The sequence below is a fragment of the Ixodes scapularis genome, unplaced genomic scaffold (assembly GCF_016920785.2).
Source record: "Ixodes scapularis isolate PalLabHiFi unplaced genomic scaffold, ASM1692078v2 PGA_scaffold6__148_contigs__length_123643588, whole genome shotgun sequence".
Lineage (NCBI taxonomy): Eukaryota > Metazoa > Arthropoda > Arachnida > Ixodida > Ixodidae > Ixodes > Ixodes scapularis.
The window spans coordinates 71383545-71410724 of NW_024609881.1; the positions used below are offsets into that span (position 1 = coordinate 71383545).

Sequence of the window (27180 nt, forward strand, 5' to 3'; positions counted from 1 at the left end):
TACGTTCGTCCTGTCCGGCCTCAGTCGTGGTGTTCAATGCTTCATACTTTAGTGCAATTGAAAGTTTAAAAATTGGGTATGAGAGGCGTGCAAGTTCGGCGGAACCGAGGTCATTCGCAACTGATCTGCACGCAGGACTGACCGATCACACCTTTAATGAGAGCACGCTCTTAACTGAACCGCACAATAAAAGACAAGATCTCGTCCGGCGAACATTCCAGTGAACTCACGCCTGTGCGTAGCTTCCTGTGCTTTTCTAATGAATTGGTTAAATTCCTCGAGCACGACGCCAGCTGCCAGCTGTTTACTAGCAGTACATGGTAAAACCCGTGACGGAACGACGGAACCAAAAAGGACAACCGCGATACTTTTTATCTGCCTCCGGCTTTAGTAGCTGCCTACCAAGGTTGCCTGTACTCTTTGGCATGTTTTTTTCTGCCAGTTCAGGCGAACCGAGCCACACGCCTGTTTCGACCGGTTTAAATTTGAATAAATGGTAGCCAACGCACAAAGAAAACAAGTTTCCAGTACTTTCTGAGATTTTTGAAGTGACTTTTACTATTGAACGGCTGCATGTACTTGATTGTTCAATTCAAGAGTTTATAAGACGTGACTACCCCATGCTTGTCACTTGCCGACAGGGTGGTAACGCCATATGGCTCGAGCCCAGTGGGTAGGAAAGTAAGCCTTTGGGGTAGTTACAGCCGTCAAAACGCATGATTACTGGGGGGGGGGGGGGGGGGGGGGGGGTGCTCACTTTTTCTTAGAGTGTGAGGACCGCAGTGCGTCCAGTTTGAAGTTCAGCTACTCCTCTTGCGATGCCTATTCCTCTTCCCAGGAGCAATGGAAGGCTGGTTTTCGGAATAACCTCGCCGCAGGAAGCTTCTTCGATCCGGACAGGTACGAAAACGCTTTACTGCGGCGGTAAAGTCACGTGGTTTGCGAGGACTAAGAGTGCCGATGACGTAACTTTGGGTTCCTCCGCTAGTGGAACAGGTTTTCCTTGCGTCAGTCAGTTTGCTCCGAGGTTGATGACGGCGCCATACTCGCAGAGAGGTCCATTCTGAGGATAACGTCCCACGCACAGTCTTGCAGAATGACGAACTTCACGGTGCAAGTCTCACCGTGAATCTCACCTGGAGTAGTCCATCTCCCGACTGGTCTGATGAGGTGCCCACCGGCGAACCATACTTGAGGGCCTTCCCACGGCGTTGTCTTTTTCCGATGACAGCTTGAAAGCCTCTCACACAAGACGGAGTAGTCTGGTCCAGTGTCCAGGGGTACCGACCCATTGCGTCCGTTGATGGTCATGTTGAGGGTGCTGGGCACCGTTGCAGAAGCGTCGCGCCGATGCACGTCTTCAGTCGAGTGGGAGGCCTCCCGTGTTTTTGGAGGAACTTTACGTCGGCGGTCTACGGCAACTCCACCTCCAAGGGTTGCGCGGGGCTGGTGGAGTTCTTCCGACCAATGCAGCGTAAATCAACGTCGGTTCCACCGGTACCGCCGTGTTGATAGGAGCTTCAGATTTTTCCGCCCGTCGTACTTCCTCGCGCGCAGCCTCGGAGACGAAGAGTGTCGCTGGACGACTTGCGGCTGGCAGCAACCTGCGGAGTTCCTCCCGGACGACCTCCCGAATAATTTCGCGGATGATTGTGCCGATAGCGTTTTCGCCATTAAGCAGAGTGGTTGCAGCGACGCTTAAATGTTGCTGGTATGGGGAAGCGCGCGCTTGGAGGGCGCGCTCGATGTTTGTTGCCTCGGTGACGAAGGCTTTGATGGTGACCGGCCGGTTGCGGAAGAGGCCTTTAAAGATGTCGTCTCTCACCCCGCTCACGAGAGCTCGCAGCTTGTTGTCGTCTGTGGCTCGTAGGTCGGTACGGGCGCTCAGGCGCAGGATATCTTTCATGAAGCTCGTGACGCTTTCGTTGGGGCCCTGGGTTCATATCCGGAGAAGATTCTCTGCCGTCTCCCGTCCGTATAAGGTGGCGAACTTCCACTGCAACTCGGACACATAGATGTCTCAGGACGTCAATGAAGCCTCGTGGTTCTCGAAACAATGCTTCAGGGTACCCTCCAGCGAAAAGTTGAGGTTGTGGAGGCACTGACCCGCAACCCCGCTAAGCCTAGCTGCGAATACCCCATACCCGTAACGACATCAGTGTCGCTTGCCGGAGACTGCCATAGAAGTCTGCAGCTTAACAAGCTGAACGTCCCTAATCCTGCAGTACGTCCTTGAAATACCAGGACTACACCATGCAAAAATGCGTAAAGCGTGATCCAAACCAGCGTGTTTTTGTGCGCGTGTAGGCCGTGAGGCTCCCGGAAATTGTGTATTTTGTGACGTTGCGCTGACTCCGTGCGCCTTCCGGGAGCACATGAGGAAGGAGGATAATTTCAGCTTTTTCTGAAGGCACAAGAAAACGCGCAGTGACGTAGTAGGGCGCCCTTGTCTCCCGGCCAATCGGTGGGGGGCACTAATTCCGGCTCCGCGTTTCTTCGTCGTCTGGCGCGATTGGCCTTCTCCTCCCCCCCCCCCCCCCCCCCCCCCCCCCCTTATCTACTTTTACAACGCCGACACAGACACGTCGCCAGGCGCAGATGCTCTCTGCTAGCTTGCAAGCGTCTGTGAACTTTCCCCCTGTTTCCGACGCAAAGAAGGTGACTTCTGCAGCCGAAACGAAGGCTGCTGCGGACGCGCAGAGGAAAGACGAAGCTGCAATTCGCTTGGCCGTCGCTCACCGTCAGAGTGCGCTCGTGTATGCGTGCGCGCAGAGCCGTATATGGGGAGAGTTTGGTCAGTCTATTATCTCGCCGCCGTAACGCTTTCCTCCCGAGTGAGCCAATCAGCACGCGGCGCAGAGCGAGAGGCATGAGCGCATGCGCGTGAACTCCCGGCTGCTCCCAGCTGAGTGGGGAGAGCCGCCATTTTAGTTCATTCTCCCGGCGGAATGCGAGGGATCGGCATCTAAATCTCGATTATTTCCTTTTATATCACGGGCTCTGGCAAGAACATGACATACTCTTATTCCTCGGTGGGTTGAAAAGCTAATAAATGAACATTTTTCGGCGTATCGCCAGAAACTTTTATTAAGGCGAAAAAGAAGTCGGCCCGTAGCAGACGACGCGTAGCCTCAGCAGTGCTCTTCTCCGACCAGTCTCCGGCAGCGTTGCGAAAAAATGGCGGTCGTCTTTTCTCTGCTCCCTTCTTTCTCTCTTGCTCCTTCGGCGCTCTCCTCCCTTTCATTTACTTTTCTCCTCTCCGGCGCCTTCGTTGCCACACCAACTGGCCAAACTCTCCCAATATACGGCTCTGCGTGCGCGCTCGCCCGACGCCGCACCGTCCTAACCAACCCGCATAATTGTGACTCGGAAAGCGCTCCAGAAACAGCAAACACGTCACGAAATACGCAATTTCCGGGAAGCGCACGGCCCACGCGCGCACAAATACGCGTTTGCTTGGATCGTGCTTAAGACGCCACAACACTCCGACGCAAGTCAAACAAACAAACAAACAAAAGAAAGGCTCGTGATACACCTAAGCACTTCTTATGAGTCGTGAATGCGAAAGCATGCATGACGCTGTTTCGCTCCTTCGTCTGCGTTGCACTTGCGTGGACCGGCAGGTGGCGTCACTGCCGATGTGGCGGGCGCCGACGATGTGGATGCTTGATGCGGCGCCATGTTCGTCGGCGTCGAGACGAGCAAAGTCCCGCCGACGATATGGATCCTTGATGCGGCGCCATGTTCGTCGGCGTCGAGACGAGGAAAGTCCCGCCGACGATGTGGATGCTTGATGCGGCGCCATGTTCGTCGGCGTCGAGACGAGCAAAGTCCCGCCGACGATGTGGATGCTTGATGCGGCGCCATGTTCGTCGGCATCGAGACGGGCAAAGTCCCGCCGACGATGTGGATGCTTGATGCGGCGCCATGTTCGTCGGCGTCGAGACGAGCAAAGTCCCGCCGACGATGTGAATGCTTGATGCGGCGCCATGTTCGTCGGCGTCAAGACCAGCAAAGTCCCGCCGACGATGTGAATGCTTGATGCGGCGCCATGTTCGTCGGCGTCAAGACGAGCAAAGTCCCGCCGACGATGTGAATGCTTGATGCGGCGCCATGTTCGTCGGCGTCGAGACGAGCAAAGTCCCGCCGACGATGTGGATGCTTGATGCGGCGCCATGTTCGTCGGCGTCAAGACGAGCAAAGTCCCGCCGACGATGTGAATGCTTGATGCGGCGCCATGTTCGTCGGCGTCGAGACGAGCAAAGTCCCGCCGACGATGTGAATGCTTGATGCGGCGCCATGTTCGTCGGCGTCAAGACGACCAAAGTCCCGCCGACGATGTGAATGCTTGATGCGGCGCCATGTTCGTCGGCGTCGAGACGAGCAAAGTCAAAGTCCCGCCGACGATGTGAATGCTTGATGCGGCGCCATGTTCGTCGGCGTCAAGACGAGCAAAGTCCCGCCGACGATGTGAATGCTTGATGCGGCGCCATGTTCGTCGGCGTCGAGACGAGCAAAGTCCCGCCGACGATGTGGATGCTTGATGCGGCGCCATGTTCGTCGGCGTCAAGACGAGCAAATTCCCGCCGACGATGTGAATGCTTGATGCGGCGCCATGTTCGTCGGCGTCGAGGCGAGCAAAGTCCCGCCGACGATGTGAATGCTTGATGCGGCGCCATGTTCGTCGGCGTCAAGACGAGCAAAGTACCGCTGACGATGTGAATGCTTGATGCGGTGCCATGTTCGTCGGCGTCAAGACGAGCAAAGTCCCGCCGACGATGTGAATGCTTGATGCGGCGCCATGTTCGTCGGCGTCAAGACGAGCAAAGTCCCGCCGACGATGTGAATGCTTGATGCGGCGCCATGTTCGTCGGCGTCAAGACGAGCAAAGTCCCGCCGACGATGTGGATGCTTGATGCGGCGCCATGTTCGTCGGCGTCAAGACGAGCAAAGTCCCGCCGACGATGTGGATGCTTGATGCGGCGCCATGTTCGTCGGCGTCGAGGCGAGCAAAGTCCCGCCGACGATGTGAATGCTTGATGCGGCGCCATGTTCGTCGGCGTCAAGACGAGCAAAGTCCCGCTGACGATGTGAATGCTTGATGCGGCGCCATGTTCGTCGGCGTCAAGACGAGCAAAGTCCCGCCGACGATGTGAATGCTTGATGCGGCGCCATGTTCGTCGGCGTCAAGACGAGCAAAGTCCCGCTGACGATGTGAATGCTTGATGCGGCGCCATGTTCGTCGGCGTCAAGACGAGCAAAGTCCCGCCGACGATGTGGATGCTTGATGCGGCGCCATGTTTGTCGGCGTCAAGACGAGCAAAGTCCCCCCGACGATGTGAATGCTTGATGCGGCGCCATGTTCGTCGGCGTCGAGACGAGCAAAGTCCCGCCGACGATATGAATCCTTGATGCGGCGCCATGTTCGTCGGCGTCGAGACGAGGAAAGTCCCGCCGACGATGTGGATGCTTGATGCGGCGCCATGTTCGTCGGCGTCGAGACGAGCAAAGTCCCGCCGACGATGTGGATGCTGGATGCGGCGCCATGTTCGTCGGCATCGAGACGAGCAAAGTCCCGCCGACGATGTGGATGCTTGATGCGGCGCCATGTTCGTCGGCGTCGAGACGAGCAAAGTCCCGCCGACGATGTGAATGCTTGATGCGGCGCCATGTTCGTCGGCGTCGAGACCAGCAAAGTCCCGCCGACGATGTGAATGCTTGATGCGGCGCCATGTTCGTCGGCGTCGAGACGAGCAAAGTCAAAGTCCCGCCGACGATGTGAATGCTTGATGCGGCGCCATGTTCGTCGGCGTCAAGACGAGCAAAGTCCCGCCGACGATGTGAATGCTTGATGCGGCGCCATGTTCGTCGGCGTCGAGATGAGCAAAGTCCCGCCGACGATGTGGATGCTTGATGCGGCGCCATGTTCGTCGGCGTCAAGACGAGCAAAGTCCAGCCGACGATCTGAATGCTTGATGCGGCGCCATGTTCGTCGGCGTCGAGGAGAGCAAAGTCCCGCCGACGATGTGAATGCTTGATGCGGCGCCATGTTCGTCGGCGTCAAGACGAGCAAAGTCCCGCCGACGATGTGAATGCTTGATGCGGCGCCATGTTCGTCGGCGTCAAGACGAGCAAAGTCCCGCCGACGATGTGAATGCTTGATGCGGCGCCATGTTCGTCGGCGTCGAGACGAGCAAAGTCAAAGTCCCGCCGACGATGTGAATGCTTGATGCGGCGCCATGTTCGTCGGCGTCAAGACGAGCAAAGTCCCGCCGACGATGTGAATGCTTGATGCGGCGCCATGTTCGTCGGCGTCGAGACGAGCAAAGTCCCGCCGACGATGTGGATGCTTGATGCGGCGCCATGTTCGTCGGCTTCAAGACGAGCAAAGTCCCGCCGACGATGTGAATGCTTGATGCGGCGCCATGTTCGTCGGCGTCAGGACGAGCAAAGTCCCGCCGACGATGTGAATGCTTGATGCGGCGCCATGTTCGTCGGCGTCAAGACGAGCAAAGTCCCGCCGACGATGTGGATGCTTGATGCGGCGCCATGTTCGTCGGCGTCAAGACGAGCAAAGTCCCGCCGACGATGTGGATGCTTGATGCGGCGCCATGTTCGTCGGCGTCGAGACGAGCAAAGTCCCGCCGACGATGTGGATGCTTGATGCGGCGCCATGTTCGTCGGCGTCGAGGCGAGCAAAGTCCCGCCGACGATGTGAATGCTTGATGCGGCGCCATGTTCGTCGGCGTCAAGACGAGCAAAGTCCCGCTGACGATGTGAATGCTTGATGCGGCGCCATGTTCGTCGGCGTCAAGACGAGCAAAGTCCCGCCGACGATGTGAATGCTTGATGCGGCGCCATGTTCGTCGGCGTCAAGACGAGCAAAGTCCCGCTGACGATGTGAATGCTTGATGCGGCGCCATGTTCGTCGGCGTCAAGACGAGCAAAGTCCCGCCGACGATGTGGATGCTTGATGCGGCGCCATGTTTGTCGGCGTCAAGACGAGCAAAGTCCCCCCGACGATGTGAATGCTTGATGCGGCGCCATGTTCGTCGGCGTCGAGACGAGCAAAGTCCCGCCGACGATATGAATCCTTGATGCGGCGCCATGTTCGTCGGCGTCGAGACGAGGAAAGTCCCGCCGACGATGTGGATGCTTGATGCGGCGCCATGTTCGTCGGCGTCGAGACGAGCAAAGTCCCGCCGACGATGTGGATGCTGGATGCGGCGCCATGTTCGTCGGCATCGAGACGAGCAAAGTCCCGCCGACGATGTGGATGCTTGATGCGGCGCCATGTTCGTCGGCGTCGAGACGAGCAAAGTCCCGCCGACGATGTGAATGCTTGATGCGGCGCCATGTTCGTCGGCGTCGAGACCAGCAAAGTCCCGCCGACGATGTGAATGCTTGATGCGGCGCCATGTTCGTCGGCGTCGAGACGAGCAAAGTCAAAGTCCCGCCGACGATGTGAATGCTTGATGCGGCGCCATGTTCGTCGGCGTCAAGACGAGCAAAGTCCCGCCGACGATGTGAATGCTTGATGCGGCGCCATGTTCGTCGGCGTCGAGACGAGCAAAGTCCCGCCGACGATGTGGATGCTTGATGCGGCGCCATGTTCGTCGGCGTCAAGACGAGCAAAGTCCAGCCGACGATCTGAATGCTTGATGCGGCGCCATGTTCGTCGGCGTCGAGGAGAGCAAAGTCCCGCCGACGATGTGAATGCTTGATGCGGCGCCATGTTCGTCGGCGTCAAGACGAGCAAAGTCCCGCCGACGATGTGAATGCTTGATGCGGCGCCATGTTCGTCGGCGTCAAGACGAGCAAAGTCCCGCCGACGATGTGAATGCTTGATGCGGCGCCATGTTCGTCGGCGTCAAGACGAGCAAAGTCCCGCCGACGATGTGGATGCTTGATGCGGCGCCATGTTCGTCGGCGTCAAGACGAGCAAAGTCCCGCCGACGATGTGGATGCTTGATGCGGCGCCATGTTCGTCGGCGTCAAGACGAGCAAAGTCCCGCCGACGATGTGGATGCTTGATGCGGCGCCATGTTCGTCGGCGTCGAGACGAGCAAAGTCCCGCCGACGATGTGGATGCTTGATGCGGCGCCATGTTCGTCGGCGTCGAGGCGAGCAAAGTCCCGCCGACGATGTGAATGCTTGATGCGGCGCCATGTTCGTCGGCGTCAAGACGAGCAAAGTCCCGCTGACGATGTGAATGCTTGATGCGGCGCCATGTTCGTCGGCGTCAAGACGAGCAAAGTCCCGCCGACGATGTGAATGCTTGATGCGGCGCCATGTTCGTCGGCGTCGAGACGAGCAAAGTCCCGCTGACGATGTGAATGCTTGATGCGGCGCCATGTTCGTCGGCGTCAAGACGAGCAAAGTCCCGCCGACGATGTGGATGCTTGATGCGGCGCCATGTTTGTCGGCGTCAAGACGAGCAAAGTCCCCCCGACGATGTGAATGCTTGATGCGGCGCCATGTTCGTCGGCGTCGAGACGAGCAAAGTCCCGCCGACGATATGAATCCTTGATGCGGCGCCATGTTCGTCGGCGTCGAGACGAGGAAAGTCCCGCCGACGATGTGGATGCTTGATGCGGCGCCATGTTCGTCGGCGTCGAGACGAGCAAAGTCCCGCCGACGATGTGGATGCTGGATGCGGCGCCATGTTCGTCGGCATCGAGACGAGCAAAGTCCCGCCGACGATGTGGATGCTTGATGCGGCGCCATGTTCGTCGGCGTCGAGACGAGCAAAGTCCCGCCGACGATGTGAATGCTTGATGCGGCGCCATGTTCGTCGGCGTCGAGACCAGCAAAGTCCCGCCGACGATGTGAATGCTTGATGCGGCGCCATGTTCGTCGGCGTCGAGACGAGCAAAGTCAAAGTCCCGCCGACGATGTGAATGCTTGATGCGGCGCCATGTTCGTCGGCGTCAAGACGAGCAAAGTCCCGCCGACGATGTGAATGCTTGATGCGGCGCCATGTTCGTCGGCGTCGAGACGAGCAAAGTCCCGCCGACGATGTGGATGCTTGATGCGGCGCCATGTTCGTCGGCGTCAAGACGAGCAAAGTCCCGCCGACGATCTGAATGCTTGATGCGGCGCCATGTTCGTCGGCGTCGAGGAGAGCAAAGTCCCGCCGACGATGTGAATGCTTGATGCGGCGCCATGTTCGTCGGCGTCAAGACGAGCAAAGTCCCGCCGACGATGTGAATGCTTGATGCGGCGCCATGTTCGTCGGCGTCAAGACGAGCAAAGTCCCGCCGACGATGTGAATGCTTGATGCGGCGCCATGTTCGTCGGCGTCAAGACGAGCAAAGTCCCGCCGACGATGTGGATGCTTGATGCGGCGCCATGTTCGTCGGCGTCAAGACGAGCAAAGTCCCGCCGACGATGTGGATGCTTGATGCGGCGCCATGTTCGTCGGCGTCAAGACGAGCAAAGTCCCGCCGACGATGTGGATGCTTGATGAGGCGCCATGTTCGTCGGCGTCGAGACGAGCAAAGTCCCGCCGACGATGTGGATGCTTGATGCGGCGCCATGTTCGTCGGCGTCAAGACGAGCAAAGTCCCGCCGACGATGTGAATGCTTGATGCGGCGCCATGTTCGTCGGCGTCGAGACGAGCAAAGTCCCGCCGACGATGTGGATGCTTGATGCGGCGCCATGTTCGTCGGTGTCGAGACGAGCAAAGTCCCGCCGACGATGTGAATGCTTGATGCGGCGCCATGTTCGTCGGCGTCGAGACGAGCAAAGTCCCGCCGACGATGTGAATGCTTGATGCGGCGCCATGTTCGTCGGCGTCGAGACGAGCAAAGTCCCGCCGACGATGTGAATGCTTGATGCGGCGCCATGTTCGCCGGCGTCGAGACGAGCAAAGTCCCGCCGACGATATGGATGCTTGATGCGGCGCCATGTTCGTCGGCGTCGAGACGAGCAAAGTCCCGCGGACGATGTGAATGCTTGATGCGGCGCCATGTTCGTCGGCGTCGAGACGAGCAAAGTCCCGCCGACGATGTGGATGCTTGATGCGGCGCCATGTTCGTCGGCGTCGAGACGAGCAAAGTCCCGCCGACGATATGGATGCTTGATGCGGCGCCATGTTTGTCGGCGTCGAGACGAGCAAAGTCCCGCCGACGATGTGGATGCTTGATGCGGCGCCATGTTCGTCGGCGTCGAGACGAGCAAAGTCCCGCCGACGATATGGATGCTTGATGCGGCGCCATGTTCGTCGGCGTCGAGACGAGCAAAGTCCCGCCGACGATCTGGATGCTTGATGCGGCGCCATGTTCGTCGGCGTCAAGACGAGCAAAGTCCCGCCGACGATGTGAATGCTTGATGCGGCGCCATGTTCGTCGGCGTCGAGACGAGCAAAGTCAAAGTCCCGCCGGCGATGTGAATGCTTGATGCGGCGCCATGTTCGTCGGCGTCAAGACGAGCAAAGTCCCGCCGACGATGTGGATGCTTGATGCGGCGCCATGTTCGTCGGCGTCGAGACGAGCAAAGTCCCGCCGACGATGTGGATGCTTGATGCGGCGCCATGTTCGTCGGCGTCAAGACGAGCAAAGTCCCGCCGACGATGTGAATGCTTGATGCGGCGCCATGTTCGTCGGCGTCGAGACGAGCAAAGTCCCGCCGACGATGTGGATGCTTGATGCGGCGCCATGTTCGTCGGCGTCGAGACGAGCAAAGTCCCGCCGACGATGTGAATGCTTGATGCGGCGCCATGTTCGTCGGCGTCGAGACGAGCAAAGTCCCGCCGACGATGTGAATGCTTGATGCGGCGCCATGTTCGTCGGCGTCGAGACGAGCAAAGTCCCGCCGACGATGTGAATGCTTGATGCGGCGCCATGTTCGCCGGCGTCGAGACGAGCAAAGTCCCGCCGACGATATGGATGCTTGATGCGGCGCCATGTTCGTCGGCGTCGAGACGAGCGAAGTCCCGCGGACGATGTGAATGCTTGATGCGGCGCCATGTTCGTCGGCGTCGAGACGAGCAAAGTCCCGCCGACGATGTGGATGCTTGATGCGGCGCCATGTTCGTCGGCGTCGAGACGAGCAAAGTCCCGCCGACGATATGGATGCTTGATGCGGCGCCATGTTTGTCGGCGTCGAGACGAGCAATGTCCCGCCGACGATGTGGATGCTTGATGCGGCGCCATGTTCGTCGGCGTCGAGACGAGCAAAGTCCCGCCGACGATATGGATGCTTGATGCGGCGCCATGTTCGTCGGCGTCGAGACGAGCAAAGTCCCGCCGACGATCTGGATGCTTGATGCGGCGCCATGTTCGTCGGCGTCAAGACGAGCAAAGTCCCGCCGACGATGTGAATGCTTGATGCGGCGCCATGTTCGTCGGCGTCGAGACGAGCAAAGTCAAAGTCCCGCCGACGATGTGAATGCTTGATGCGGCGCCATGTTCGTCGGCGTCAAGACGAGCAAAGTCCCGCCGACGATGTGAATGCTTGATGCGGCGCCGTGTTCGTCGGCGTCGAGACGAGCAAAGTCCCGCCGACGATGTGGATGCTTGATGCGGCGCCATGTTCGTCGGCGTCAAGACGAGCAAAGTCCCGCCGACGATGTGAATGCTTGATGCGGCACCATGTTCGTCGGCGTCGAGGCGAGCAAAGTCCCGCCGACGATGTGAATGCTTGATGCGGCGCCATGTTCGTCGGCGTCAAGACGAGCAAAGTCCCGCCGACGATGTGAATGCTTGATGCGGCGCCATGTTCGTCGGCGTCAAGACGAGCAAAGTCCCGCCGACGATGTGGATGCTTGATGCGGCGCCATGTTCGTCGGCGTCGAGGCGAGCAAAGTCCCGCCGACGATGTGAATGCTTGATGCGGCGCCATGTTCGTCGGCGTCAAGACGAGCAAAGTCCCGCTGACGATGTGAATGCTTGATGCGGCGCCATGTTCGTCGGCGTCAAGACGAGCAAAGTCCCGCCGACGATGTTAATGCTTGATGCGGCGCCATGTTCGTCGGCGTCAAGACGAGCAAAGTCCCGCTGACGATGTGAATGCTTGATGCGGCGCCATGTTCGTCGGCGTCAAGACGAGCAAAGTCCCGCCGACGATGTGGATGCTTGATGCGGCGCCATGTTTGTCGGCGTCAAAACGAGCAAAGTCCCCCCGACGATGTGAATGCTTGATGCGGCGCCATGTTCGTCGGCGTCGAGACGAGCAAAGTCCCGCCGACGATATGAATCCTTGATGCGGCGCCATGTTCGTCGGCGTCGAGACGAGGAAAGTCCCGCCGACGATGTGGATGCTTGATGCGGCGCCATGTTCGTCGGCGTCGAGACGAGCAAAGTCCCGCCGACGATGTGGATGCTGGATGCGGCGCCATGTTCGTCGGCATCGAGACGAGCAAAGTCCCGCCGACGATGTGGATGCTTGATGCGGCGCCATGTTCGTCGGCGTCGAGACGAGCAAAGTCCCGCCGACGATGTGAATGCTTGATGCGGCGCCATGTTCGTCGGCGTCGAGACCAGCAAAGTCCCGCCGACGATGTGAATGCTTGATGCAGCGCCATGTTCGTCGGCGTCGAGACGAGCAAAGTCAAAGTCCCGCCGACGATGTGAATGCTTGATGCGGCGCCATGTTCGTCGGCGTCAAGACGAGCAAAGTCCCGCCGACGATGTGAATGCTTGATGCGGCGCCATGTTCGTCGGCGTCGAGACGAGCAAAGTCCCGCCGACGATGTGGATGCTTGATGCGGCGCCATGTTCGTCGGCGTCAAGACGAGCAAAGTCCCGCCGACGATCTGAATGCTTGATGCGGCGCCATGTTCGTCGGCGTCGAGGAGAGCAAAGTCCCGCCGACGATGTGAATGCTTGATGCGGCGCCATGTTCGTCGGCGTCAAGACGAGCAAAGTCCCGCCGACGATGTGAATGCTTGATGCGGCGCCATGTTCGTCGGCGTCAAGACGAGCAAAGTCCCGCCGACGATGTGAATGCTTGATGCGGCGCCATGTTCGTCGGCGTCAAGACGAGCAAAGTCCCGCCGACGATGTGGATGCTTGATGCGGCGCCATGTTCGTCGGCGTCAAGACGAGCAAAGTCCCGCCGACGATGTGAATGCTTGATGCGGCGCCATGTTCGTCGGCCTCAAGACGAGCAAAGTCCCGCCGACGATGTGAATGCTTGATGCGGCGCCATGTTCGTCGGCTTCAAGACGAGCAAAGTCCCGCCGACGATGTGAATGCTTGATGCGGCGCCATGTTCGTCGGCGTCAAGACGAGCAAAGTCCCGCCGACGATGTGAATGCTTGATGCGGCGCCATGTTCGTCGGCGTCAAGACGAGCAAAGTCCCGCCGACGATGTGGATGCTTGATGCGGCGCCATGTTCGTCGGCGTCAAGACGAGCAAAGTCCCGCCGACAATGTGGATGCTTGATGCGGCGCCATGTTCGTCGGCGTCGAGACGAGCAAAGTCCCGCCGACGATGTGGATGCTTGATGCGGCGCCATGTTCGTCGGCGTCAAGACGAGCAAAGTCCCGCCGACGATGTGAATGCTTGATGCGGCGCCATGTTCGTCGGCGTCGAGACGAGCAAAGTCCCGCCGACGATGTGGATGCTTGATGCGGCGCCATGTTCGTCGGTGTCGAGACGAGCAAAGTCCCGCCGACGATGTGAATGCTTGATGCGGCGCCATGTTCGTCGGCGTCGAGACGAGCAAAGTCCCGCCGACGATGTGAATGCTTGATGCGGCGCCATGTTCGTCGGCGTCGAGACGAGCAAAGTCCCGCCGACGATGTGAATGCTTGATGCGGCGCCATGTTCGCCGGCGTCGAGACGAGCAAAGTCCCGCCGACGATATGGATGCTTGATGCGGCGCCATGTTCGTCGGCGTCGAGACGAGCAAAGTCCCGCGGACGATGTGAATGCTTGATGCGGCGCCATGTTCGTCGGCGTCGAGACGAGCAAAGTCCCGCCGACGATGTGGATGCTTGATGCGGCGCCATGTTCGTCGGCGTCGAGACGAGCAAAGTCCCGCCGACGATATGGATGCTTGATGCGGCGCCATGTTTGTCGGCGTCGAGACGAGCAAAGTCCCGCCGACGATGTGGATGCTTGATGCGGCGCCATGTTCGTCGGCGTCGAGACGAGCAAAGTCCCGCCGACGATATGGATGCTTGATGCGGCGCCATGTTCGTCGGCGTCGAGACGAGCAAAGTCCCGCCGACGATCTGGATGCTTGATGCGGCGCCATGTTCGTCGGCGTCAAGACGAGCAAAGTCCCGCCGACGATGTGAATGCTTGATGCGGCGCCATGTTCGTCGGCGTCGAGACGAGCAAAGTCAAAGTCCCGCCGACGATGTGAATGCTTGATGCGGCGCCATGTTCGTCGGCGTCAAGACGAGCAAAGTCCCGCCGACGATGTGGATGCTTGATGCGGCGCCATGTTCGTCGGCGTCGAGACGAGCAAAGTCCCGCCGACGATGTGGATGCTTGATGCGGCGCCATGTTCGTCGGCGTCAAGACGAGCAAAGTCCCGCCGACGATGTGAATGCTTGATGCGGCGCCATGTTCGTCGGCGTCGAGACGAGCAAAGTCCCGCCGACGATGTGGATGCTTGATGCGGCGCCATGTTCGTCGGCGTCGAGACGAGCAAAGTCCCGCCGACGATGTGAATGCTTGATGCGGCGCCATGTTCGTCGGCGTCGAGACGAGCAAAGTCCCGCCGACGATGTGAATGCTTGATGCGGCGCCATGTTCGTCGGCGTCGAGACGAGCAAAGTCCCGCCGACGATGTGAATGCTTGATGCGGCGCCATGTTCGCCGGCGTCGAGACGAGCAAAGTCCCGCCGACGATATGGATGCTTGATGCGGCGCCATGTTCGTCGGCGTCGAGACGAGCAAAGTCCCGCGGACGATGTGAATGCTTGATGCGGCGCCATGTTCGTCGGCGTCGAGACGAGCAAAGTCCCGCCGACGATGTGGATGCTTGATGCGGCGCCATGTTCGTCGGCGTCGAGACGAGCAAAGTCCCGCCGACGATATGGATGCTTGATGCGGCGCCATGTTTGTCGGCGTCGAGTCGAGCAAAGTCCCGCCGACGATGTGGATGCTTGATGCGGCGCCATGTTCGTCGGCGTCGAGACGAGCAAAGTCCCGCCGACGATATGGATGCTTGATGCGGCGCCATGTTCGTCGGCGTCGAGACGAGCAAAGTCCCGCCGACGATCTGGATGCTTGATGCGGCGCCATGTTCGTCGGCGTCAAGACGAGCAAAGTCCCGCCGACGATGTGAATGCTTGATGCGGCGCCATGTTCGTCGGCGTCGAGACGAGCAAAGTCAAAGTCCCGCCGACGATGTGAATGCTTGATGCGGCGCCATGTTCGTCGGCGTCAAGACGAGCAAAGTCCCGCCGACGATGTGAATGCTTGATGCGGCGCCGTGTTCGTCGGCGTCGAGACGAGCAAAGTCCCGCCGACGATGTGGATGCTTGATGCGGCGCCATGTTCGTCGGCGTCAAGACGAGCAAAGTCCCGCCGACGATGTGAATGCTTGATGCGGCACCATGTTCGTCGGCGTCGAGGCGAGCAAAGTCCCGCCGACGATGTGAATGCTTGATGCGGCGCCATGTTCGTCGGCGTCAAGACGAGCAAAGTCCCGCCGACGATGTGAATGCTTGATGCGGCGCCATGTTCGTCGGCGTCAAGACGAGCAAAGTCCCGCCGACGATGTGAATGCTTGATGCGGCGCCATGTTCGTCGGCGTCAAGACGAGTAAAGTCCCGCCGACGATGTGGATGCTTGATGCGGCGCCATGTTCGTCGGCGTCAAGACGAGCAAAGTCCCGCCGATGATGTGAATGCTTGATGCGGCGCCATTTCGTCGGCGTCAAGACGAGCAAAGTCCCGCCGACGATGTGGATGCTTGATGCGGCGCCATGTTCGTCGGCGTCAAGACGAGCAAAGTCCCGCCGACGATGTGGATGCTTGATGCGGCGCCATGTTCGTCGGCGTCAAGACGAGCAAAGTCCCGCCGACGATGTGAATGCTTGATGCGGCGCCATGTTCGTCGGCGTCGAGACGAGCAATGTCCCGCCGACGATGTGGATGCTTGATGCGGCGCCATGTTCGTCGGCGTCAAGACGAGCAAAGTCCCGCCGTCGATGTGAATGCTTGATGCGGCGCCATGTTCGTCGGCGTCGAGACGAGCAAAGTCCCGCCGACGATGTGGATGCTTGATGCGGCGCCATGTTCGTCGGCGTCGAGACGAGCAAAGTCCCGCCGACGATGTGAATGCTTGATGCGGCGCCATGTTCGTCGGCGTCGAGACGAGCAAAGTCCCGCCGACGATGTGAATGCTTGATGCGGCGCCATGTTCGTCGGCGTCGAGACGAGCAAAGTCCCGCCGACGATGTGGATGCTTGATGCGGCGCCATGTTCGCCGGCGTCGAGACGAGCAAAGTCCCGCCGACGATATGGATGCTTGATGCGGCGCCATGTTCGTCGGCGTCGAGACGAGCAAAGTCCCGCCGACGAGGTGAATGCTTGATGCGGCGCCATGTTCGTCGGCGTCGAGACGAGCAAAGTCCCGCCGACGATGTGGATGCTTGATGCGGCGCCATGTTCGCCGGCGTCGAGACGAGCAAAGTCCCGCCGACGATATGGATGCTTGATGCGGCGCCATGTTCGTCGGCGTCGAGACGAGCAAAGTCCCGCGGACGATGTGAATGCTTGATGCGGCGCCATGTTCGTCGGCGTCGAGACGAGCAAAGTCCCGCCGACGATGTGGATGCTTGATGCGGCGCCATGTCCGTCGGCGTCGAGACGAGCAAAGTCCCGCCGACGATATGGATGCTTGATGCGGCGCCATGTTTGTCGGCGTCGAGACGAGCAAAGTCCCGCCGACGATGTGGATGCTTGATGCGGCGCGATGTTCGTCGGCGTCGAGACGAGCAAAGTCCCGCCGACGATATGGATGCTTGATGCGGCGCCATGTTCGTCGGCGTCGAGACGAGCAAAGTCCCGCCGACGATGTGGATGCTTGATGCGGCGCCATGTTCGTCGGCGTCGAGACGAGCGAAGTCCCGCCGGCGATATGGATGCTTGATGCGGCGCCATGTTCGTCGGCGTCGAGACGAGCAAATTTTCGCCGACGATGTGGATGCTGGAGGCGGCGCCATGTTTGTCGGCGACGAGACGAGCAGAAACCGCCGAGCGCGCTCCACCGTGTCTGTTTTAGCGGCGCGAGGCCCGTAGGTCCATGTGGTTGCGCCGCTTCGTTTTACCGGTGCGCGGGCGGCACAAGCCCGCAGCGCCATGGCGTGGCCTTCCTTTAAACTAACGCGCTCCGGCCAATGGAAGCCTTGTCCCATAAAACTATAACGCTCGCCAGCCAATTGGATTTCAATGGCAATCCATTAGATTTCGGCTTCACTTCGTATCATTGGGAGTAGAAGAACTGGGGGACGTTTGGCTGGGCTTTTTAGGCGGCGTCAAAGCTGTGAGCGATCAGGTCGCGGCATTAATTGGAGAAAGGAGTTTAAGTTCTGTTTGGCGCGGCTTCAAAGCTGATGTCATTGGCTGGCTCCTTGGGACAGTAAATGCTTTCGCATTGAAGAGGCGTATCCGCAGTCAGGTTTCGAACCTCGGCTCTTTTGCGGGGATCCAAGCACGATAAGTGCTCGGCCACGGGTCCCTTCCAACTTGGTTAGCTGCGCCCGCGGCAACAGGAACATCGTGGAAAGTTGGGCGAGATACAACCCTAAACTTGGGCCCTAATCTGGACATTTGGCGAAAACGTCGGCGAGAAATTTGGCGACCGTGATTAATTGACGCCGCACATGACCTTGTTGCCCACCAATCTTTTCCGCCGGAATTTCTCGTTGACTTTCACGCCAAGTGTCCAGTTAGGTGCTTTAATGGTACATGATGAACTAAAAGTAAAACAGCGCCAAAGAATACAACAACGGAAGAAAAGAAGGCAAAGAGTAAAAACAGAGCACTGACTCTCAACGGATTTATTGCAAGAAAACACAAATCGAAAATCATCCCGGACCATCAAAAAAACATCAAGTCACCGCCTCCCGCACGTCTTAAACCTGCTCAAGAATGCCAACTATTTCTCAAATAATGCGACAGAAGGCGAACTGGCGCGCCTTTCTTTATGCTTCAAAATAAAAAAGGCTTCTAAAATTTCATACAAAACTTGAAAGTATAAAACAGAGAGGACGAGGACGGGAACAGGACATCTTTCAAGAACAAAAATTCTAAAATTTCTCTAGTCATCTGTTGACTGTGTCGTCCTTAGATACTCGTATTATCAAATAGGGGTTTGCAACCGCGCCTATCGCAGTATACTTCCAAGTTACCTGCTGGCGATGATTTAACCGATAGAGCATGCTCTCTTGACCTCTCGTTCATACATCTGCCGGCCTGTCCGATGTAAACATAGCAACAGGACAGTTTGATGTTATAAACTGCAACTACTCAACTTTAGCGCAGGAACTTCAAAGGCGCCGACCAGACCACTGGCACTCCATTGCTACATTTTTGTAGGTTGTGTGAGACCTTATGCACATAAGGTAAAACCGTAGCTCTCCTTTTTGGCCTTTCCCAGGCAACCTTACACGGGTCACGAAGCCCTCTTACATATTGAGCTCATTCGTAATCAATTCTATCTGAGAAGTTGTATACAACGTGACAAATTATATAAAATGTTTTACTATTAAAACAAAAATATATGATGCAGAACAACTTGAAAGTATTTTCCGCATTTCTGTAGTGAAAAACCAAAACACAAAATCTATAGAAAGAAATATCTTGCTTTCAGGAGCGTGATGTCCAGAACACATCTTCCCACTCTCGGTGTGCTGCATCTATACCTTTCTCGCGAGCACCTGCTTTTTTCGTGCCGGCTGCAACACGTTTCTGCCTGCAGCATTTCCATTTGTTGTGCTTTTACCAGTAAAAATAAATGTGACTTTCAACAAACATTCAAGGATTGTCAAAAGTATATAAACACCTATTTACGATATATTATTTGTTGGAGTTCTGCTTTGTTTCTGTTACACCATATATATATATATTTTTTTTTCAACAGGGTGCCGAGATGTGCAAATCTGTGGGGAACTCGCTAAAACAAACAAATCAAAAAGCGATATAGCTTATAGCGTGACATATGGCTCAAAAAAGGGGAGTTTGATTACATCTACGCTCGAGACACTTCCGCGGTAAGCACTGTCACAGATGGGGCATTTGGCATCGCCGAAAAGAGCGTGGCGGATTGCGATGGATGCTTCTACCGCTAGAGGGGAAGTCGTGGTGACAGTGGATGACATCGAACGTCTTGGTTGTTCCAATATGAACGGGAGTGCGAAAAGTTACTGTAACGCTGGGGCGGACCTGGAACAGACACTCAAGGAAAACCGGATGGCCTACCTCAGGTGAGCTTCTGGGTACCGTCTAGAATCCAGATATTCGTACCAGAGGAGGTCAGGGACCTCCTCTAGTACGAGTTGGACCAAATTTGAACTTATTGACAAAACTTCGACTGAAGTTTCGACTTTTGTGCGCATGTGCGAAAATCGAAATCCAGCAGACGGCACTTAGCGGAGAAGTGTAATCTTTGTTGGGTATATATTTTATTATTTGGCATTATTAGACCAACCAAAGCATTAAAAGCAGACATGTTGTTTTTATGTTGTGCACATATTATACGAATTTTATAAATATAATTGAAATAAAATTGTTGCGTACAGGTTGAGCAAAACATCTACAGAAGAAAGCTCATTGAGTTTTGAGAGAAGTTCGAAGTTTCGACTAACCAGTCGAACCTCAGTTTTGAACAGAAGTTCGTAATATTCCTAGAAAATTAAGGGGTAACCTGAATCGACGTGACGGCAAGAATATACGATGTCTGCTCTGTCGCGAACTTACTCGGGGAACTTCTTTATGCAGTTATGAAACAGTTTCAAACTTACAAAACTATATCTCATTGAGAGCAAGGATTCGTTCGAAGCACAATAAAAATAAGTTTTGAACCACTTTACGCGGAGCGCAATTTCGTCTGCTCCTTTCACAGGGGTTGCGCTGATGTCAGAATGCCGGTCTCTTATTGGCTGATAAAAAATAGTGGGTACACCTCAAGGCATATCACATCAAGGCCTATCGACCATCCTTTTAAGCAGAGCCAATCAGATCTCAGCGCCGCTCAGTCGTCACCACAACCCCTGCGTTAGAAGCAAGCGCTCTTCGCATTAAAATGGAATGTTTCTGCTACAGCTTTTGTTGATCGTGGTGATCATGAAGCTTTCTTTTCAGTACAAGCACTACCCAAAAGAGTAAAAGGCATACGCATTACGTCATGTTTAGTGGACTCCTCATTCGCCCAAGAGGCATTCACGCTGAAGTACCATGATAGTCGCCGCGAAGAGGCAGACGGATCTATTTTGGCGTCATCGTGTGCAAGCGTCCCGCTCCTTGTGAGAGGCTGGAAGTCGAGCTAGCGGCGATGGTGAGGCTAGCTAAGCGCAGCAGCGTGGATTTTGTACTGATTGACGTTTGAGGGGGGGGGGGGGGGGGCGGGGGGCGCAATCTTTGTCTTCTGGGTGGTAATAATACAATACAGGAGAGTCACACGGTGGCCGAATCCCCAATGAAAATGCCATTGCTCGCAGTTACATGACTCAAATGTCTAACAAACGAAACGACGCATCCCCTCTTGAGTTTCGAGGACTAGGCAAGAGACGCGGGAAAACGATAAGACCGTCGATTTTTCCAACTGGGCATTACCGACTGGCTGCAGGTGAAGGTGTATAGGAACGCGCAGTGGTTTAGTCTGTAGCGCTCTGGTATTCAGAAAGCACTGAATTATGGAGTCAAGCTTGAACGTTTAGACAGCCCGGTGCCACTCTGCCTCTCGGATACGGTGACATTGGTTCAAGTCGTGGACGAAACATTTAGCCGGCGCGGAGCTCCTCGTAGTCTGTAGACTTCAGCGCAAAGCTCGTAGCAGGGGTACGTAACGGGAAGCAGATACGTTGATCATACAAATCGAAACAAACGGAGGCAGGAATGGGGCACAGGGTTCTCGGGTTCTCTACCTAAAGCCTCTCATTGAAAACTGAAAAAAAGAAAATTCGTAGCAGTGGCCCAAGAGCCTTGGTGTTTTAGTTGCACAGACAGAAGCATACCGTGCCAAAGGAAAAGGGCAGGGACTCGGGAAATACCACGTTCTGGACGGACAAATGGGCGTTCACTTGAAACATGGTCTTTTACATTACTTCATTTTTATTTTTTCATCGGTGCGTTATTTTGCTATCGACCTGTTTATAGGTTTATTGTTTTTCCGGGCAGTTTCTTTTCCTCTCCGCATTTAGAACACTACTGGGCAGGTGTCAGGCAGTAATTGTTTTTATTAAATTAGTTCATGAAAAAAGCGGTTTGTAGCCCGGTACCACACCTACGTTGAAGCCATCTTCATCAATAAGCAACCTGCTCATAAGCTGTCGTACTGATTATCCTGTTAACCCTGAAAGCAATTTTACGCTTGGTAGGGTGGCAGTATGGCAGACTGAAAATGTGAATGTATTGAGTTGCTTATGTATGATATTAAAATTTGTAAAACGAAGTTAATGTTAATATTTAAGTTGTTAATTTTATTTATTTTGAGCATACTGCCAGCCCGGTAAGAATGTTAAAAGAAAAACCAGGTTCTGATAATAAAATATTCGCTACAAAACGACAGATATTTGCAGCCTCTATAGCATTCGGTTGCGCATTTAACACATAAAAAGTTTCTAAAGAGACACAGTTCAAGCGATGATGTTTAATGGTTTTTCTTGTGCTTCGTTTATAATAATGTTATCCCAGATTGCAAACATAACTTATTTATTATCATTATTAAAAAATACCTATGTTAGAATAGGATTTACCCAGAAGGCCCAAAACCCCAGTTAGTACATTTGTCTTCTCACGCAGGTTGCGTCTATTGCCGAGGGTACTTCGGGACGTTTCCCAGCGCCGATTAGAGGTAACCCTGCTGGGGGACCAGAAAGTGTCAATGCCGGTTGGTCTCTCGCCGTCATCCCTCCATAAGCTGTGGCATCCGGACGGGGAGATCGCCACCGCTAGAGGTAAGCAATCCAGGAGTTACGAAACATTCAATCGACCTGGTGTCAAACTTGTAGCTCCCCCTAGGCGCCGAAACATTTTTTCGGGGAACTATCTGTGGAATCAGCAAACAGAACTGGTGCAATAAACGCAAGCGAGCAGGTTGTTTGTAGACAATCAACGGCAACTGCGCCGTCGCTAATTCTACACGAAATACTCTGACCCTGCTTAGGGTTACGAAAAGCGGGGCAAGCTTCTTCCGGAAAGCCGTCCACTCTTTTCACTTTAGTAGAGCGAACGCCAGAGGGAGCGAAAGGAGGCGATGAGGAACTGCTTTACAGCGCTTGCTGTGCTAAAGTGAAAACAGTGAAGAACTTTCTGGGATTAGTTTGCTCTACTTCTCTTAACCTGGAACAGGCTATACGGGAATAAATGTCACTCCACAAAAATGCAATGACCTTGACGCGGAGATGCTTTGAGTAGTCAAGGCCTTCGTTATCACGAGCCCTAATTGAATCCTCAAGCAGTGTTTGGCTCTACTGTACGAGCCGCATTGAAATGTATCGACACAACGGGAATGGGAAAGCTTGATGGCGAAAATCTGGGAATCACGCATGGTTGACAGCGCCAATAATGCGACCCCACAATTTTCTTACGAAGGTATGCAAAGGAGAGACTGAAATAAAACGTCCGTTTTTATCCTTGAAATTACGGGGCGACAAAGTATCTTCCATGGTCAGTGGCGTTGTGTGCGAGAATACATAGGTTCGCCAGCAGCACTAAGGTTGTGTAAACTGAGAAACATTCATATCCCGTATCATTGCTGGAAGACCAAACCTATTCACGCGAACGCTTCATTGAAATAGGCATAGATTGCGTGATGTGTTCAAGATTACTACTTTCATGTCTGGTCACACGTTGCGTATAAATCGCAAATGTAATCTGTTATTTCCTGGCGTGTGCGTTCTTTTTCCACATGAGATCGGACCGCAGTCAGTGCTCTAATCCTTCGAAGTCGACCAATCAGCGTCAAAGGTGCATGGCCATTGCGCTTGTCTTCTTTGTGCGGTTTATGTACATATCACCGGCTAAACCAACCACGCACCTTGAGTGCGGCTCGACTTCGAGCTCTTTTTCTCCGAGTGAATGGCTTAAACTGCGACAGGAAATGCACGAAGACGACAAGCAACCTGACGATGCACATTTTGGCGCCGCTTGATTTGCTCCATCACATAGTAGTGTTGAAGGCGGTCGGACTAAAAGGAACGCTAGAGTAAAGATTAAAAAAAAATAAAAACTTATTAAAAATGTGTTTTTTTTTAATTTTTATTCTATCAATATTTACGCCGTTAGGCGCAATTTTGGTGGTAATCCCGGCCCATTCCAAGCCCCGGCCTCAGATCAGTGGCCCCGCCCATAACCACTGGATTGGCTTGGCTGCTCGATCGAATATGCTCGGGAGCCTATTGTTTCCATTTTCTCGACATCCGGTGCATCTAGTCTGGAATAGTCTGGAAGTTTGACACAGCCTGCTAGTCGTGCGAGCGGACGTGCGGCAACCTCCGGCATCATCTGCTATTCCACAACATCGTCTATCGTCGTCTGCCATGCCCAGACGCGGATATGGAAGCTGCGTATCGGCGTCCGCTTTTGCCTTCGTCCGTCTGCTATAGAGAGCGCAAGTTCGTCTGCTTCCTTGACAGGGGTTGTGGTGACGTCAGAACGCCGACCTCTGATAGGCTCTAATTGAAGGATTGTGGGTAGACCTTAATCAGGGTGATAGACAGGTGGAGAAACGAGAGCCAAATGAGCGTCTGGATTGTGTCCCCCTTGGTTTTCTCTTTTTCTGTGGCGCCATCTATGTGAAGCATCGCGAACTCTCACTCCGGGTGGGAGACCGGTGGCGACCGGCTAAACTGACGGATATGGTTTCTCGTAAATTTTCAATGAAAGACTGTCGTGCTCCCGGTTTATTTTGCGCACTCTCCCATAGAGTTCCACGCAAATCCGATTCCGATTTTTTTCCTCTCGACGCAGTGCCATCTGTCGCAAATTGGACGTACCCGCAAGCAGACGAGTACACAATTCCGTCACGGCGCTGCGGTAGGATTTTATGGGCTGTTTCCCCACCTGTCTGTCTCACACCCTGACCTCAACACAACTGGCTTCGGGGTGTATTCACTATCCTTCAATCAAAGACGATCACAGCTCGGTGTTTTTCTGACGTCACCACAACCCCTGCAAACAAAGCAGACAAACGTGCTCTCCGCATTCCGCCCCTGTCTTAAAACGTCTGCAACGCTTGCAAGACGCGACCATGAAAGCGGCGTTCCAGCGATCTATCATGCACGAGCCACAGTCCAGTACAAGCGACTGTCAGGGTCTGTGACCGAGAGGACTAAAGAAAAGAATGAAAAATTAACAAAATAAATATGTCGTTTTCCAGGTGTTTTTTTTTTTATTTTCTTCGCATGGCATCCGCGAGAAAACGTGGGTAAGCGTCATGGCGCACAACTAAAACGCGACCTGAAAATATTCGTATTGGCAGGCCCGGTGCATTGCAAAACACTGAGCTAATTTATTTTCGAAACAAACTGACGGGAACGAACCTGGACAAACTTAATGCGAGTCAAACGCCCCATTGCCCCCAACCAAAGTGCTCGCAAATTCGTACCTGTGTAGGTAACCTTTCGGGATTAAAACCTTGGGTGCAATCGCAACGGTCGCACAGTTCACAAAGCAGCGTTGCCGCTTTTATGAGAACCAATATCTTTATTCAGCATCAATACGCGCAAAGGAACAGATCAAGCCAGGTCATCCAACATGCAAGGTGTTTCAAATAGCAGCCGGGCTCTTTAAATGCATTGCGAAAATAAGTTTGTTAACCTATCGCGCTACGATTTTCTGCAGCGTTGTACACTGCTGGTGCATTTTTTTCTATAAAATTTGCAAAGAGCGAACTTACCGGAAGAAAAATAAACAAAGATAAAATCTTCGTTTATTTTTCCTCCGCGTCGTTAACTGCCGGCAAAAAACAAAAAGAAAAGCACCACCTGTAGGCAACGCTCCACAAAAGCGTAGTGCGATAGGTTAAGAAACCGCATTTGGGGTCGATTTGAAGAGCCTGGCCGCTTTTCAAAGCACCATGTAGTTAAAATGGGACGCTAGGCTTAGGTTTGTCCCAGTACCCACGCTACGAACCCAAGCTCTTGCACAGTGCCAGCAGCGCTTCCGTAGGCATCTACTTATAAAGATCGCTTGTTACAAACTACATCGGTTTACGAGATCTTCGTCTAAACACCGCGGTGAACTCAGAATGACTGGCACACATTAGCATAAACGAGCTGGACGAGCTGCTCTCGTTGCTCACTCCCATTGTTTCCAGTACAACTCAGTTGGGAAACTGCCACAAAGCCTGGTTTAAAACCGTGACTTCGATCCGCAGCAGGGTTGAAAGTTGGGCTAGTTGGTAGCAGTTCATGAGAAAATATAAAGCGCGCAATAAACAAGGACGAAAAAGAGAGGACTCGAAAGACAGACGAGCGCTTACTCGCAACTGAACTTTTAATAATATTTGGGAAAACATGAAGATAGTTCCTTTTACCGACTGCACATTGGTTATTCAATCCCCTTCCCTCGGCCCCTTTTACCGGTTCTAATGTACGAAACAAAGGAACCCCTTTTGCTACCTCCCTCCCCCCCCCCCCCCCCCCCCCCCCCCCGCCCCCTTTTAACGTGCGCAGGGCACTGTCGTGGATAAGAGTGCTTCCTCTGCATCTGTCAAAGCAAGTGTCGGGTGACAGATGCCGCCATCACCCAAAGTTTTCGTAATAAAAGCCTATAAAGCCTACCATTCTCTCTGCTCCTGAAATCAAGCTAAAATAATGCTGTTCTTAAAAACAGCAGCACATTCACACCTGCTGCAGTGGACTGCTAAGTGGCCAGACGGAGTGTTACGGAGAGAGTTGCAGTTCTCCCTCAGTTTATCATTAATACAACGTCCAGTCTGGCCCAGATAGGCCTTACCACAAGACAGCGGAATGCAGTACACGACTCCAACTCGTTTTCGTCCTTGTTTCTTGCGCGCTTTACATTTCGTTATGAGCTTCGATACGTTCTCGATAACCGAACTATTGCCAAACACAACGACGCCATTTCTCTCGCAGCGGCCACTCCGGGAAGTGCACGTCTGCACGTAAGAGTTCTGGTACAACCACGCAAGGGCGGGTTGCGCCATCTCGCAAAGCCATTTCGCAGTAGCAATACAAATGAACTTTCATACTTTGACCAGTTGCTAAAGGAAGGCGCTGTTATCGTATTTAGTTTGGCCTCGGTGGAGATGAGCGGTCCCGGTTTCAAGGGTGAGTTTCCCAACGGAGTGTTTTAGTAGAGTTGATCACTCCGCAGACGCCGGTAGCCCTGTTCGTTGTCATTTCAAAGTCAAGCGGAAAGGCAATCTTTGAATACTTTTTGAAAACAATAATCACTTGATTTAGATTGCTTGTTTCTCAAACATAAAGACATTGTTGATCGCAATGCTCTTACGGCCCAGAGAGACAATTTTACAACCGACATTTCACACATCAATCACCTCTTGAACCAATGAGATCTGAGAAACGGTGCTTAGTTTTGTGAGCACCGGGAGACAGGGGAGGGGGGGGGGGGAGTAGATTAGGGCTACCACCACTGAATTGCGCATAACAATGTAAACATTGCACAAAAAAATTTCCAGTAGAGAAATGTACAAGAAAATATAAATCAAACAAAGAATCTTTTTTTTTTTTCACTTTATGTCTCTTTAAAGTGAACCCGAGTTGAAGGAAAGTCGATATTTTCTGACATTACAGCGGCCCACGCAGAGAAGACTCTAATGGTACTGAGCACCTACAGCAGCACTTCTATGGAGGTTGTGAAGAGGGAAGTGCCAGACGGCCTCTTCTGGTTCCAAGTACAGTTCGCCGTTGACCGAGACCTCACGAGGAGCCTGGTGAGACGGGCCGAACGATCTGGCTACCGGGCACTCGTGGTCACCGTGGATTCTCCCGTGCTTGGAAAGAAAGTCGACGCAGTAATGCGGCGTTTCTATATGCATGACGGAATCAGGTGCGTGGAGCCTCA

At 54.6% G+C, this 27180-nt stretch overlaps 1 protein-coding gene across 1 annotated transcript in view; it reads left to right on the top strand.

Annotated features, from left to right (window-relative positions):
• Positions 1–21936: 21936 nt before the first annotated feature.
• LOC115330672 (hydroxyacid oxidase 1-like) overlaps positions 21937–27180 on the top strand; it is a 29894-nt gene continuing 24650 nt past the window's right edge. The window contains exons 1-2 of the mRNA XM_040220469.3: positions 21937–22085; positions 26910–27165. Coding sequence (XP_040076403.1) covers positions 22013–22085; positions 26910–27165 — 329 coding nt within the window. The 5' untranslated portion in view covers positions 21937–22012. The remainder of the gene's footprint in view (positions 22086–26909; positions 27166–27180) is intronic.